Source organism: Bufo gargarizans, chromosome 3 (genome assembly GCF_014858855.1).
Source record: "Bufo gargarizans isolate SCDJY-AF-19 chromosome 3, ASM1485885v1, whole genome shotgun sequence".
Classification (NCBI taxonomy): domain Eukaryota; kingdom Metazoa; phylum Chordata; class Amphibia; order Anura; family Bufonidae; genus Bufo; species Bufo gargarizans.
This window is the reverse complement of record NC_058082.1, coordinates 159,650,042-159,664,519: the sequence shown is the minus strand read 5'-3', so window position 1 is coordinate 159,664,519 and position 14,478 is coordinate 159,650,042. Positions and strand designations below refer to the sequence as shown.

The 14,478-nt window shown below is 42.5% G+C and overlaps 1 protein-coding gene across 1 annotated transcript in view; it reads left to right on the top strand.

Moving 5' to 3' along the window:
• KCNH3 (potassium voltage-gated channel subfamily H member 3) overlaps window positions 1–14,478 on the top strand; it is a 142,851-nt gene that overhangs the window by 75,430 nt on the left and 52,943 nt on the right. Inside the window, exon 9 of the mRNA XM_044285955.1 lies at window positions 2,315–2,584. Coding sequence (XP_044141890.1) covers window positions 2,315–2,584 — 270 coding nt within the window. The remainder of the gene's footprint in view (window positions 1–2,314; window positions 2,585–14,478) is intronic.

Here is a 14,478-nt window from a genome sequence, read left to right as displayed (position 1 = left end):
AGGATCGTTGCACCATTCAGGGTATGTTTACTTTTGTCCTTTCACCCAAACCTCAATTTTTATAATCGCCTCTTCTGTACTTCGTTTGGGGCGTTGCTGCCATGAGGTTCCGTGGTATGCTCTTTTAGCTAGCATTCCTTTTCCCTGTTCCTTTGGTGCACTTCTCTCCCGACCTCTCCTTGGGTCCTGCTCCTCATCTGTGTGTCCCGCCTTGTGCTGCCTTTCTTATTATGCATGTACGTATTGTTCATATATATTTATAATAAAGTTTTTGGGATTTTCATATATACGAAAGTCAGTTTCATTTTTTGGTGATCACCTCCAAACTATGTCACCTTGCCACTCTATGGTCTCCTCATGCTGCTGCCATCTCCACACTATGTCACCTTGCCACTCTGTGGTCTCCTCATGCTGCTGCCATCTCCACACTGTCACCTTGCCACTCTGTGGTCTCCTAATGCTGCCACCTCCACGTGTGGCCTCTTGATGCTGCCACCACCTCCACACTCTGTCATTGTGCCACTCCGTGGCCTCCTGATTCTGCCATCACCTCAGACTCTGTCATTGTGCCACTCTGTGGCCTCCTGATGCTGCCGCCACCTCCATACTCTGTCATTGAGCCGCTCTATGGCCTCCTGATGCTGTCGCTACCTCCACACTGTCATTGGGCCACTCTGTGGTCTCCTCATGCTGCTTCCACCTCACCACTATGTCATAGGGCCACTCTGTTGACTTCTCATGCTGTTCCCACCCTGTCCACTTAATGACTGGGCCACTATTTTGCCTTTTGGCCTGTCAGAAGGAAGGAAAAATGAGACGCACAACGGATCCTGTCTGTGTAGCAGCTGTAAGGCCTGTATCGTCCCATCAGAATTGGCTTGTGATTTGGTAGTCAAAAGCAGGATTTGGTACAAAACAGAGAAGACGTGCAAATATTCCATTCACGTGCCATCTCTGTTTTGGATCCACTCCTGTTTTTTTGGCATTAGCAATACTGATGGATTACTGACCAAATGCTGACCGAGTGAAGGTGAATGCTTAACAGACAGGATTCGTTTTTTGTGGGCTATTGTTTTGACGGATCAGAGGAAGGGCAAAATAATCAGTGACGTCAACACAAACCTACTGCTGACACCCTCTCCACTCGGTCGAAGGGCTCTACTTGTTTAAGCATTTGATAGAACAAGTTCTGTAGACAACTATGTGGAATCAGCTGATGACGGTGTAAAAGAAGTGTGCTTCTTCTTGGAGCTAACATCGACCTGTAAGGCTGAGTTCATACTTGAGTTATTTGGTCAGTGTTGGCCCCGTGACTGCCCAATTAAGTGAAGTGTGCAGTGATTCTAAGAGCGACGCCTGTCATCTGCATGTCATACGGACTTACAGTATTATTTCACTACCAGAGCAGACTCTCTATGCGTGTTACTGCAAGGCACCGTGTTCTACATCACTATAAAGCCTCTCTGCAGCCAGGAAATAGTGTTTTTAACGAAATTAGCCGCAAATAAATTCGTATCGAACCAATTATTTTTTTTTTATTTGGTGAACCTGCCGAATCGAATTTTTTAAAAATTCGCTCATCTCTAGTATCCATACACATTGACATTCAGCAAAGCAGAATATGAATAAGTGTAACAAATCACCTTCCTCTCACACATTTTTTTAGGCTACTTTCACACTAGCGTTTTTGCTGGATCCGACAGGGTTCAGCAAAAACGCTTTCATTACTGATAATACAACCATCTGCATCCGTTATGAATGGATACGGTTGTTTTTATCTTTAACATAGCCAAGACGGATTCGTCATGAACTCCATTGAAAGTCAATGGGGGAAGGATGCGTTTTTTTATTGTGTCAGATTGTGTCAGAGAAAACAGATCCGTCCCCATTGACTTGCATTGGGGGTCATGCCGGATCCGTCTTGTTCCGCATCCCAGGACAGAAAGCAAACCGCAACATGCTGCAGTTTGCTCTCCGGTATGAGAAGGAAACGGAATGCATTTTGGAGCACTCCGTTCTGTTCAGCTACATTTTGTCCCCATTGACAATGAATAGGGACAAAACGGAAGTGTTTTTTTCCGGTAGTGAGACCCTATGACGGAGCTCAATACCTTTAAAATATTAACACTAGTTCAAAAGTAGCCTGAGAGAGGAAAAGGGCAGTGACATGGTCAGTACCATGTGCATTTTTCTCCATCATGTGTTTACCATACTGTAGAATATAGTGAAGAATAGACTAGGTCTTAGACAGTAAAATGTGGTGTTAAGACTAAATACTATAGTGTGTAACCTCTACCTTTCAACTTGCACTCAGGTTGGCTGCAAGAACTGGCCCGACGTTTGGAAACTCCTTACTACATAGGAAGAAAAAATATTACCAGAGTTATACCCACTCAGAGCAATTATAGTGACGAGACTGCCAATGAGACTGGTTTGGTGTTATTAGGGGGACCTTCTTCCAGGAGTTCGTATATCACATCCTTGTACTTTGCCCTCAGTAGCCTAACCAGTGTTGGCTTTGGGAATGTATCGGCTAACACAGACACTGAGAAAATCTTCTCTATCTGCATCATGCTAATAGGAGGTATGTTTGTGTTTTTTTTTATCATGCACATAGTACACTTGCTTGAAAAAGGAGTATATTTAAATAACATTTTTACAAAAAGTAAGGTAATGAAAAACATTCAATAGATTTACGGAAGATGCGTTGTTAGGGGTTCATTGGCTACATACTGGGGTGGGATGCACACATTACTTTTATGACATTGTTGAGCAGTGGCATGGCATCGGCACCATGTTATTTGCCTGTTCTTCCAATTTCGAGAAATGATAACAAGTACAGTATATTCACACTTGGCAGATTTGTTGAAGATATTTCTGAGAATGTCTTATTCATCTAAATCAGACTTACAGAAATCCATGTGCTTGCCGCCAAAACAACCCAATTCAGATGTACAGAACAGATTTTCAGTAACAGAAATTTCTGCAACAAATCTGCCATGTGCGAAAATGTAGAAAACACAATTCCATTTGCCATGATTCTTTTTTCGTATTGTGTGTATGCAGGCTTGTCATTTTTATTGGTGCTATTTTAAGGTGTATATTAGGGATGAGTGAATTGATTCTAACAAGTCGATTTGTCTTATAAGCCAGAATTCATCACCTGTGAGGCGCCGTCCCTACAAGTGAAGAAGCGCCCACCTACCTGTTGATTGACAGGGCTGGAAATTTCACCCAGCCATGGCAATCTGGGCCCTGCACCGCTGTTCCAAGTAGCGGCACAGGTGCAGAAGCTCAAATGAGGCTTCGGTAGCATTGACTGAACATGCGCTGCTACACTTATGGGTTGTGCACATGAACGGTCACTGAGTCTGAAGCTGAATTTTAGCTTCTTTGTCTGTGCTGGTACTCGGTACCCTGTCAATCAACAGGCAGGTAGGCACTTCTTTACCTGTGGGGACAGCCCCTCACAAGTGAAGAACTCTGGCTAATGAGACAAATTGATTTATTAGAATCGATTCGCTCATCTCTGATCCGATTCGCTCATCCTTCTGGAACATTCCCTGTCCAGCATTGCACGCAGCAAATCATTTAACATCAAGGGAACCCCAACTAACACCAGGCAGGAGCCTCAATACCAGGGTGTGTCCAAAGGGAAGAAAGGGTGCGACCTCCAGTCGCTGCATGGTCCTAGAGAGAGCAAGACTGGAGATCGCCACTACGGCCTGTGAGTACTACAACCACCCTCCTAGAACCACAACTTCTATCCTCCATGCACTCCTCCTGGGCAGCTGCATTTGCACTAAATTCTGACCCACCCATCGGCATGGAGTAACAGATATCTGGATTCTTCTGGCCAGGCAATGTTTTCCAACTGCTCTGTGATCCAATTTTTGCACTTTTTTGCACACTGGTAACCTGCCTTTCTATTTCCCATAGAAAGCAATGGCACTCAAACTTCTTGTTGCTGTTATAGCCCATCAATGCTAAGGGACAATGAGTTGTGCATGCGGACATATTAATTGGAGCACCAGCATTGTATTTGACTGGAGTTTGCTTCACTTAACTCCATCTGTTCATCAGAACAATTCTTGACATCCTCCACTTTCATCAACAAGTTGTTTACATCCACAGGATGCCCTTTGGCTTAATGTTTTCAACATTTACACATACGCAATTGTATGAGAAATCTTCACAAGATTGGTAGTTTTTGACAGCATAACACTAATGAGCATGCCTCATTTGAAGTCGCTCAGATAGCTTGATTTTTCCATTCAATGTGGATTTACACTGTAAACTTGCTCACTTGATTTCACCCTTTGCTTCATGAAGCTCCTCACACAAGTTGATTTGTCTTGTTTGTCTTGCTTTTTAATACCATATGGGCAAACTGCTAAATAGGATTGAGATTGTGTTGGCAATTCCATCAGGGCAGAATACCATATCAAGTTGTGTAGTTCAGATCAGTTCTTTTATGTCATTGTCCTCTTTTACGACTCTTTTGGCTCCTACTAATAACTCGTAAAAAGTATATATACAGTGCTGCCCATAATTATTCATACCCCTGGCACATTTTTACTTAAAGTTACTTTTATTCAACCAGCAAGCAATTTTTTTTATGGGAAATGACATAGGTGTCTCCCAAAAGATAATAAGACGATGTACAAGAGGCATTATTGTGGAAAAAAAAACATTTCTCAGCTTTTATTTATTTACATTTGAGCAAAAAATACAATATGTTCCGCACTGTGGAAAATCTCAGAGGACGTGGTTGGAAGCCAAAAGTGACACCTGTGCTGGCCAGGAGGATAGTTAGAGAGGTGAAAAAGAATCCAAGGATAACCACCAAGACCATCCTGGCGAATCTGGGCTCTGCTGGTGGCAATGTCTCAAGGCAGACAATCCAACGGACACTGCACAATGCTGGGTTCCACTTCTCCAGATAAGGCACACAAAAGCTCGCTTGGCCTTTGCAAAAGCTCATCTGGACAAAGAAGAAGACTTCTGGTCTTCTGTGTTACGGTCAGATGAAACAAATAGAATTGAATTGTTTGGTCACAATGATGTTTCCTTCATTTGGCGTAATAAAGGAGAAGCCTTCAACCCAAAGAACACCATCCCCACTGTCAAACATGGTGGTGGGAACCTAATGCTTTGGGGGTGTTTTTCAGCCAATGGACCAGGGAACCTAATCACAGTAAACGGCACCATGAAAATACATGAGGATTCTCAACAACAACATCAGGCAGTCTGCAGAGAAACTTGACCTTGGGCACCAGTGGAAATTTCAGCATGACAATGAACCAAAACACACAGCAAAAGTGGTGAACAACATTAACGTTTTGTAGTGGCCCAGCCAGAGTCCAGACTTCAATCCAATTGAGAATCTGTGGAGGGAGCTAAAGATCAGGGTGATGGAAAGAAGACCCTCCAAGCTGAAAGATTTGGAGCTCATTGCTAAAGATGAATGGGCAAATGGAGGCATGCAAAAAGCAATTATAGGAAGCGTTTGATTGCTGTAATAGCCAATAAAGGCTTTTCTATTGATTATTGAGAAGGGTATGAATAATTTTGGACTGGACACTTTTTGCTCAAATGTAAATAAAAGCTGAGAAATGTTTTTTTTCCACAATAATGCCTCTTGTACATCGTCTTATTATCTTTTCCCGTCAAAAAATTACTTGCTGGTTGAATAAAAGTAACTTTAAGTCAAAATTTGCTAGGGGTATGAATAATTATGGGTAGCACTGTATATATAAATATATTTTTTTTTTTATCTGCGCTGAAACAACTTTGATAGAAGCTTGCACAAAAACTACTGATTTTTCAGGTGGCTGTTCCACTTGATCTTCTTTCTCAACCTCCTCAGACTCTGAACCGACCAGCAACAAGCATATTCATCATTCCTCCCCAGTAAATAAATCAGCCGGCAGCATATGCGTTAGTGTATGTTCCTTTAAAGGAAATCAACATAGAGCAGACCTGTAGGTAAAAGCATTCAGTATACCTTATTATTCTCACAGAGTTTTCCTCTTTCAACAATGCATATACAATAAAAAAGCTGCCCGACCCGGGTTTCGCTCCTGCTTCATCTGGGGCGTCTTTATGTTGATTTCCTTTAAAGGAACATATGCTAACATTTGCTGCTGGCTGATTTATATACTGGGAAGGAATGATGAATATGCTCGTTGCTGGTCGGTTCAGAGTCTGAGGAGGTGGAGAAAGAAGATCAAGTGGAACAGCCACCTGAAAAATCTGTAGTTTTTGTGCAAGCTTCTATCAAAGTTGTTTCAGCGTGGACCAAAAAAATAATATCTATATATATACTTTTTACGTGTTTTATAGGAAGTCAGGACCTACTTTCCTTTTTGGTACTGCAGCTAAAGATCTAGCACAAGAGAATAACACCATTTCCTTTATTTTAAAGTCCTACTAATAGCTATCCAGAGGGTATGGTATGGTGTGCAAAATTATGTGAAAGTTGCCCTTAGTTAAGTTTTTCCACCTTACTAACAATGGAACAGTCCCAGTTACTTACTGAGGACATGTTTCTGACTTGAAACCGCTTCTCATACTAGAGGCTCTAATTATTGTGCACCAGACACAGCCACCTTTTTCTCTCCTGCTCTTTCTATACAGTTTGTGGTTCTTTTGTAAAGGGAGTAGTACTTCAGTTTCTTAGCAGTTTCCCTTGTGGGAAGCCTTCGTTTCTCAGAACAACAATAGACTGACAAGTTTCCAGACATTTTCAGTTTACAATTGAATCATCACATACTGATGTTCCAAGTATTCTAAGAAAGGCCAGATTTATTGGTTCCTCAGGGAAAAAAACAAAAAACAAAAGATGTAATACACGCTTGTTACACCCCCTAGAGATAAGCGAATCGAAGCTGACGAAGTGAAATTCGATCCGAGATTCAGGAAACATTCGATTTGCAACAAATGCAAATTTCCTTGCACTTTCTGGTAATGAATCGCAATTTTCCTAAAATGGTGGCTACATGTGTGAGGACTGAGGACATTAGGCAAGGAACTCTGGGAAGGCGGGATCACCCAGACTGACATGCCTGCATTCAGCCAATCAGCAGCCAGCTGGCCCTGTGATGTCACAGCCCTATAAATACGGAAGCCATTTTAGATTCTGCCATTTTCCAGCATTCAGAGTGCAGGGACAGACGTGTGAAGGCCCTAGGGACAGCAATTGGAAAAACCTCTATGCTTAAAAAAAAAATTTGAAAAAAGGATTTATAAGTGCAGGGAAAGGATAGGGAGGAATAATTTAACAGCAACTTAGTGCAGGGAGAGACATCAGAAGGCGCTAGGGACATTGATAGGAAAGTGATTTACAAGTGCAGGGAACGATTATTTGGGGATCCAAATAGTCATTAGACAGCTCTGTCATTCCAGCTTTTTGTTATTGGGCTGCAAGTGTTATGTTGGAAAGCCTTTAGAGGCTTATATCTTAGTTTCCTATTCAGTACGAAAAGAAAAATGCATGCGCATTTCACTTCTGCAGCTATTTAATTGTTTTCTGGTTAAAGCGTATAGTGGCCTATTTCATTCCAACAAAAAAATATATATTCTCAGGTCAGTACTGCAGTTATTTCTGGTGAAAGCGTATAGGGGCGTATTACAGTAAAAAAAGAAAAATATATACACACTGCACTGTTGCAATTATTTCTGGTGAAAGCGTATAGGGGCGTATTACAGTAAAAAAAGAAAAAATATACGCACTGCACTGTTGCAGTTATTTCTGGTGAAAGCGTATAAAGGCGTATTACAGTAAAAAAAAAATATATATATGCACTGCAATGTTGCATTTATTTCTGGTGAAAGCGTATAGGGGCGTATTTCAGTAAAATAAGAAAAATATATATGCACTGCACTGTTCTAGTTATTTCTGGTAAAAGCGTATAGGGGCGCATTACAGTAAAAAAATAAAAATATATATACTGTGACGATTCGCTCTGGTAGGCAGGTTAGCGGACGCAGTATAGAGGCAATCACAAAGTCTTTAACTTAAACAGTTCAGTGTTTATTCACACAGAAGGCAAAACAAAATGACAGTTCGCAGTCTTGGTGTTCATTCACACCATGGAAAGTCCACAGAACAAAAACATTCACCTTGTTAGCAGTTTTTCATCAGCGTTTTCCAGCATGCGGGTCTCAGCTATTTTGCACAGCACACATCTTCAAAACACAGAGACTCCACAGCTTCACTGTGAGATGGAGGATAATCCACACCACCTGACAGTGCTGACTGCTGGCCTGGAAAGTGGGGAGTAGCCACCCATCCAGCACTTTGGCTACTCCCAGTAAGAGCCATCCAGAATCAGCTTTACAGCCATACTAACCAGCTGAAGTGTCAGACTAGGGGCGTATTTCAGTACTTCAAGAAAAATATACGCACTTCACTCTTTAATTTTTTCCTGGTCAAAGCGTATAGTGGCCTATTTCAGTCCAACAAGAAATATATATTCTCAGTTCACTGCTGCAGTTATTTCTGGTAAAAGTGTATAGGGGCATATTTCAGTACTGCAAGAAATATATATACCCACTTCACTCTTAATTTTTTTCTGGTCAAAGCATACAGTGGCCTAGTTCAGTTCAACAAGAAATATATATTCTCAGTTCACTGCTGCAGTTATTTCTGTTGAAAGCGTATAGGGGCGTATTTCAGTACTGCAAGAAATATATATACGCAGTTCACTCTTAAATTTTTTTCTGGTCAAAGCGTATAGGGTCGTATTTTAGTACAAGAAAAATATATTCTGAGTTCATTTCAGCAGTTAATTGTGGTGAAAGCGTATGCACTTCACTCTTTAATTTTTTTCTGGTCAAAGCTGCGGTTATTTCTATTGAAAGCGTAAAGGGGTGTATTTCAGTACTGCAAGAAATATAAATACGAACTTCACTTTTTAATTATTTTTTTTTCTGATCAAAGCGTATAGTGGCCAATTTCAGTGCAACAAGAAATATATATTCTCAGTTCACTGCTGCAGTTATTTTTGGTGAAAGCTAACAGGGTCGTATTTCATACGCAGTTCACTCTTAAATTTTTTTCTGGTCAAAGCGTATAGGGTAATATTTAAGTAAAACAAGAAAAATATATTCTCAGTGCATTTCAGCAGTTAATTGTGGTGAAAGCGTTTAGTGGCCTATTTCAATACAAAAAGAAAAAGATATTTGTCGCTTTTAGGGGTGTTTTAATTTCCATTTCATTTGTTTAGTTCAGCTACAAGTATGTCAGGCAGAGAAGTGCCAGGCCATGCACAGAGAAGTGGCAGAGGCCTGAATGTTTCTGGCGCAAGCAGAGGTCGCAGCTGTCATGGACGTTCCCGTGGCAGGTACCATGAGATTGGAGAGACTGGCAACTCATGGGTTAAATTGACAAGTTCACTATGGATCTTATTGTGTCTGTATTTTGGTGAATGCCACACCCCTTGCTTCAGGTGTTGCTTGTTGGTAATTTACTTTTCCCATAAGTAGTCGCTTCTCACTCTTTGAGGTGCGGTTTATAGATTTTCTAACTAGCTGGTCAGGTTGTACTCTGTGGTGCTTCTGGTGTTGCCAGTTTTCAACTTTCAGATAAGTCTTGTCTTTTCTTATTGTTTTGTGTTTGTAATATTCCCTGTTGTTTGTATTTGGGCCTGAGACAGAGACTTCCATTCGTCCATCTGGGGAGGAATGGGTTGTCTCTGGTCCTAACCTCATTCCAGGGCCTTATGGGATATAAGGGCCTAGGTATCCAGCATATGAATGTTCCTACCTTCAAGGTCTATTCATATTGATAGGTAGTTAGGGCACGGGGAGTTAGGGCACATTAGGGTTGTTTAGGAGGTGACCTGTTCCTTCCCTAGTTTCCAGGCCCAGTTACTGTTCCCCTTCCCTCCTGTGTTTAGTGTGGAGTTTTCCCCCCACACTGATCGTGACATTATAAAGCACCGAATAACCGTCATTTTGTTGTCTGTATTAGTTCAGCCATGGATGTTATCGCTGCACTGACCGGACAACTACAGGGGCTGTCTCTGGAAGTGGATGACCTCTGCACGACCGTCTCACAGATGCAGAGACCACTGTTGGCTGATCCTAGTAGTGGTTACCTGACCTGTCCTGAACCTAAAGTTGCTCTCCCGGATAGATTCTCGGGAGGGAGTGATAATTTTATTCGGTTTAGGGAAGCGTGCAAATGATACTTTAAGTTGCGTCCACACTCATCTGGGGACGAGAGCCATAGAGTGGGTGTGATTATTTTGTTGCTTAAAGGGGACGTCCAGTCTTGGGCTTTTTCTCTGCCGACCAGATCACAGTCTCTCCAATCAGTAGATGCATTTTTCTGAGCTTTAGGTCTCATCTATGATGACCCGGACCAAACCTCCCTGGCCGAGATTAAATTACGCAGCCTGCGTCAGGGAGAGCGTTCGGCGGAGATCTATTCTTCCGAATTTAGGAGGTGGGCTACTGATACTGAGTGGAACAATCCATCTCTCTGTAGCCAGTTTTGTCAGGGATTATCTGAGAGCCTGAAAGAAGGTTTGGCCTTTCATGAGAATCCTCAGTCTTTGGAAGCCGCTATGTCTTTGGCTGTACGTATTGATAGATGCCTGAGAGAGGGATCTAAGGGCCATACTCTCTCAGGATATTCTATTACATAACGTACCGTATTCCTTTGACTCTTTGGGTGAAGAGACTCCTGAGCTTATACCTGGGGATGAACCCATGCACTTAGGGGGAGCGACTTCGGGATCTGCTTGCAAAAGTATCGCAAGCAGGGAGTATGTTTTTTCTGCGGTCAAAGGGGACATTTTGTCAATATATGTCCAAGCATTTAGCAGCAAAAAGAGAAACAAAAAGGGGCATCTAAATCCCATCTGACTATCGGAGGTGTGAGTAGGGAGTCAGAGAATGTGCATTTGTCCTTTGCTGGTAGTACCCAATTTCTCCTGACTGCCGAGGTGGCAATAGAGTAAAAAACTGTGGGAATTGAAGTATTTATCGACAGCGGGGCTGGTGTGAACCTGATTGATGCTCAGTTTGTCTGCATGCACGGGTTATCACCAAGTACATAAAAAAAAAGACATTCCTGTATTTGCTATTGATTCTTCCCCTCTTACTCAGAGAAGTTTTGCATATCAGATTAAGAGTGGGTGACTTTCATCAAGAAGTTATCTCATGTTTTGTCTTGGAAGGTCTTCCTGCACCTATGGTTCTGGGTTTATCGTGGCTTGCCAAGCATAAACTATGGATTGGCAAGCTAGGCATATTCTGGATTGGGGGGACTATTGCATTGATAATTGTCTCTATACATCCTTTTCTGTGATTACTACTAAGGCTGTACCCTCTTTTATATCCGAGTTTGCCGATGTGTTTTCTGAGAGTGGATGTCAGGATTTACCTTCCCATTGGGAATATGATTGCCCTGTCAATCTTATTCCCGGGCCAAAATGGGGCTAAATTGCCTAAATCTGGGTTGTATAATCTTTCTGAACCTGAAAGGCAGGCCATGAGAGAATATATTGCAGAGAGTTTGAAGAAAGGGCACATAAGACCTTCCAAGTCTCCGGAGGCTGCAGGGTTCTTTTTTGTAAAAAAAAAAAACATAGAGATCTTCAGCCACGTCTGGATTTTCGTGAACTCAATCAGATTACCATCCGTGATCCTTAACCTCTTCCTTTGATTCCCGATTTGTTTAACCAGATTATTGGTGCCAAGGTGTTCTCCAAGTTGGACTTAAGGGGGGCATATAATCTGGTTAGGATCAAGGAAGGGGATGAATGGAAGATGGTTTTTAATACTCCTGATGGGCACTTTGAGATCCTGGTCATGCCTTTCTGGTTGACCAATGCCCCGGCGGTCTTCCAACATTTTGTAAATTACATCTTTCATCACCTGGTGGGGAGGTTTGTGGTTGTGTATTTGAATGACATTCTTCTTTATTATCCTGACATGGAAACCCATCAGAATCATGTAAGACAGGTGTTACAGATTCTAAGGCATAATAAATTGTACGCAAAATTAGAGAAATGTGCTTTTGTGGTACACGAGGTGCAGTTCTTGGGCTAACTGCTGTCATCTTCGGGTTTTCGAATGGATCCTGAGAAAGTCCGTGCTGTATTGAACTGGGATCGACCCAAAAATCTGAAGGCTCTTATGCGGTTTTTAGGATTCACCAACTATTACTGAAAATGTATTAAGAATTATTCGACAATAGTAAAACCCTTAACGGATATGACTGAGAAAGGGACGGATATCTCTGTATGGTCTAATTCAGCATTGCAAGCCTCTTCTGCAATTAAGGAATGCTTCTCTACTGTTCCCATATTGGTGCAGCTAGATGTGTCACAACCGTTTATTGTGGAAGTGGACGCATCCTAGGTGGGGGTAGGAGCAGTTTTGTCACAGGGCCCATCACCTGGTAAATGGCGACCATGTGCATTTTTCTCGAAAAAACTATCCCCGCTGAGAAAAATTATGATGTGGGTAACAGAGAGTTGCTGGCCATTAAATTGTCTTTTGTCGAATGGTGTCATTGGTTGGAAGGGGCGATTCATACGATCACGGTATTCACTGATCTGGAGTCGGCGAAGCGACGGAACCCAAGACAAGCCAGATGAGCCATGTTTTTCACCAGATTCAAATTCACTGTCACCTTTTGTCCTGGGATTAAGAATGTCAAGGCGGACGCCTTGTCATGTAGTTTCCCTGGAGGTGGTGATTTCGAAAACCCGAGTCCCATACTGTCTAAAGGGGTGGTGATATCCACCCTCTACCCTGACCTTGAGGTGAAGGTGTTAGAGGCTCAGGGAGACGTACCGGACTTGTGTCCCTCTGGGAAACTATTTGTGCCACCGGAATTGTGTCACAAGGTGTTGGAGGAACATCAATGTACGGTTCTTACAGGACATCCTGGGAGTAGGTCCACTGTAAACCTCATATCTCATAGATTCTGGTGGCCGGGGTGGCATAAGTGTGTAAAGGACTAAGTGTCAGCCTGTACTACCTGTACACGTGCCAAGGTGACACACACTCGACCTTTTGGATCTTTACTTCCGTTACCCATTCCGTCCAGACCATGGACTCATGTATCCATGGACTTTATCACTGATCTACCTAATTCTTCAGGAAAGACAGTTATTCTGGTGGTAGTTGATCGCTTTAGTAAAATGGTACATTTTATTGCATTACCAGGCCTACCTAATGCTAAAAGTCTTGCACAGGTATTTGTTGACAACATTGTGAAACTTCATGGCATTCCCTCTGACATGGTCTCAGATCGTGGGTTTGTTTCCAGATTCTGGAAGGCGTTCTGTACTCGTCTGGTAATTCAACTGTCCTTTTCTTCAGCTTTTCATCCTCAGTCGAATGGACAAATGGAGCGCACTAATCAGAGTCTGGAGACTTACTTGAGATGTTTTGTATCTGAGAACCAGGAGGAGTGATCTTCCTTTTTGTATTTGGCAGAGTTTGCCATAAACAATCGTAGTCAGGAGTCCACTGGTGATTCGTTGTATTTTGGGGCCTATGAATTTCACCCGCAGTATGGCACATTTTCTGGTTCTAATACTTCTGGTATCCCTGAAGAAGAACGTTTTTCGTCATCATTGTCATCGATATGGCGAAAAATTCTAAATAACTTGAAAAATTAGGGCAACAAATATAAACGTGTGGCTGACAGGAAATGTATAAATGGTCCGGACCTAAGTGTGGGTGATTCTGTGTGGCTGTTGATCCAAGGTTTATTGGCCCATATAAGATCACGGCCATTATTAATCCTGTAGCTTTTAGTCTTGAGCTTCCTCAGGCACTGAAAAATCATAATGTGTTCCATAGGTCTTTGTTGAAAAAATATGTGGAACCTTTACAGCTATCTGTCTTGCCACCCGCTCCGGTCATGGTGGACAGTAATTTGGAATTCGAGATCGCGAAAATAGTTGACGCTCGAGTTCTCAGTGGATCCCTTCAATATCTTGTCCACTGGAAAGGTTATGGACTGGAGGAGAGGATGTGGGTGCCAGCATCTGACGTTAATGCTAATCGTTTAGTAAATGCCTTTCATCTGGGGAGGAATGGGTTGTCTCTGGTCCTAACCTCATTCCAGGGCATTATAGGGATATGAGGGCCTAGGTATCCAGCATATGAATGTTCCTACCTTCAAGGTCTATTCATATTGATAGGTAGTTATGGCATGGATTAGAGTTGTTTAGGAGGTGACCTGTTCCTTCCCTAGTTTCCAGGCCCAGTTACTGTTCCCCTTCCCTCCTGTGTTTAGTGTGGAGTTTTTCCCCCACACTGATCGTGACAGCATCAGAGTAAGGGGTCGTGGCAGCAGTAGGCGCAGCGAGAGGCCTGAGCTCCCGGTGTCATCTAGCGGTCGTGTCTTGACCAGCAACCCTGTGGTTCTTGATTGGTTAACTCGGTCATCCACATCATCCCAAGTGACATCAGACACCCCCAGCCAACAGTCGATGGGTTCGTCAG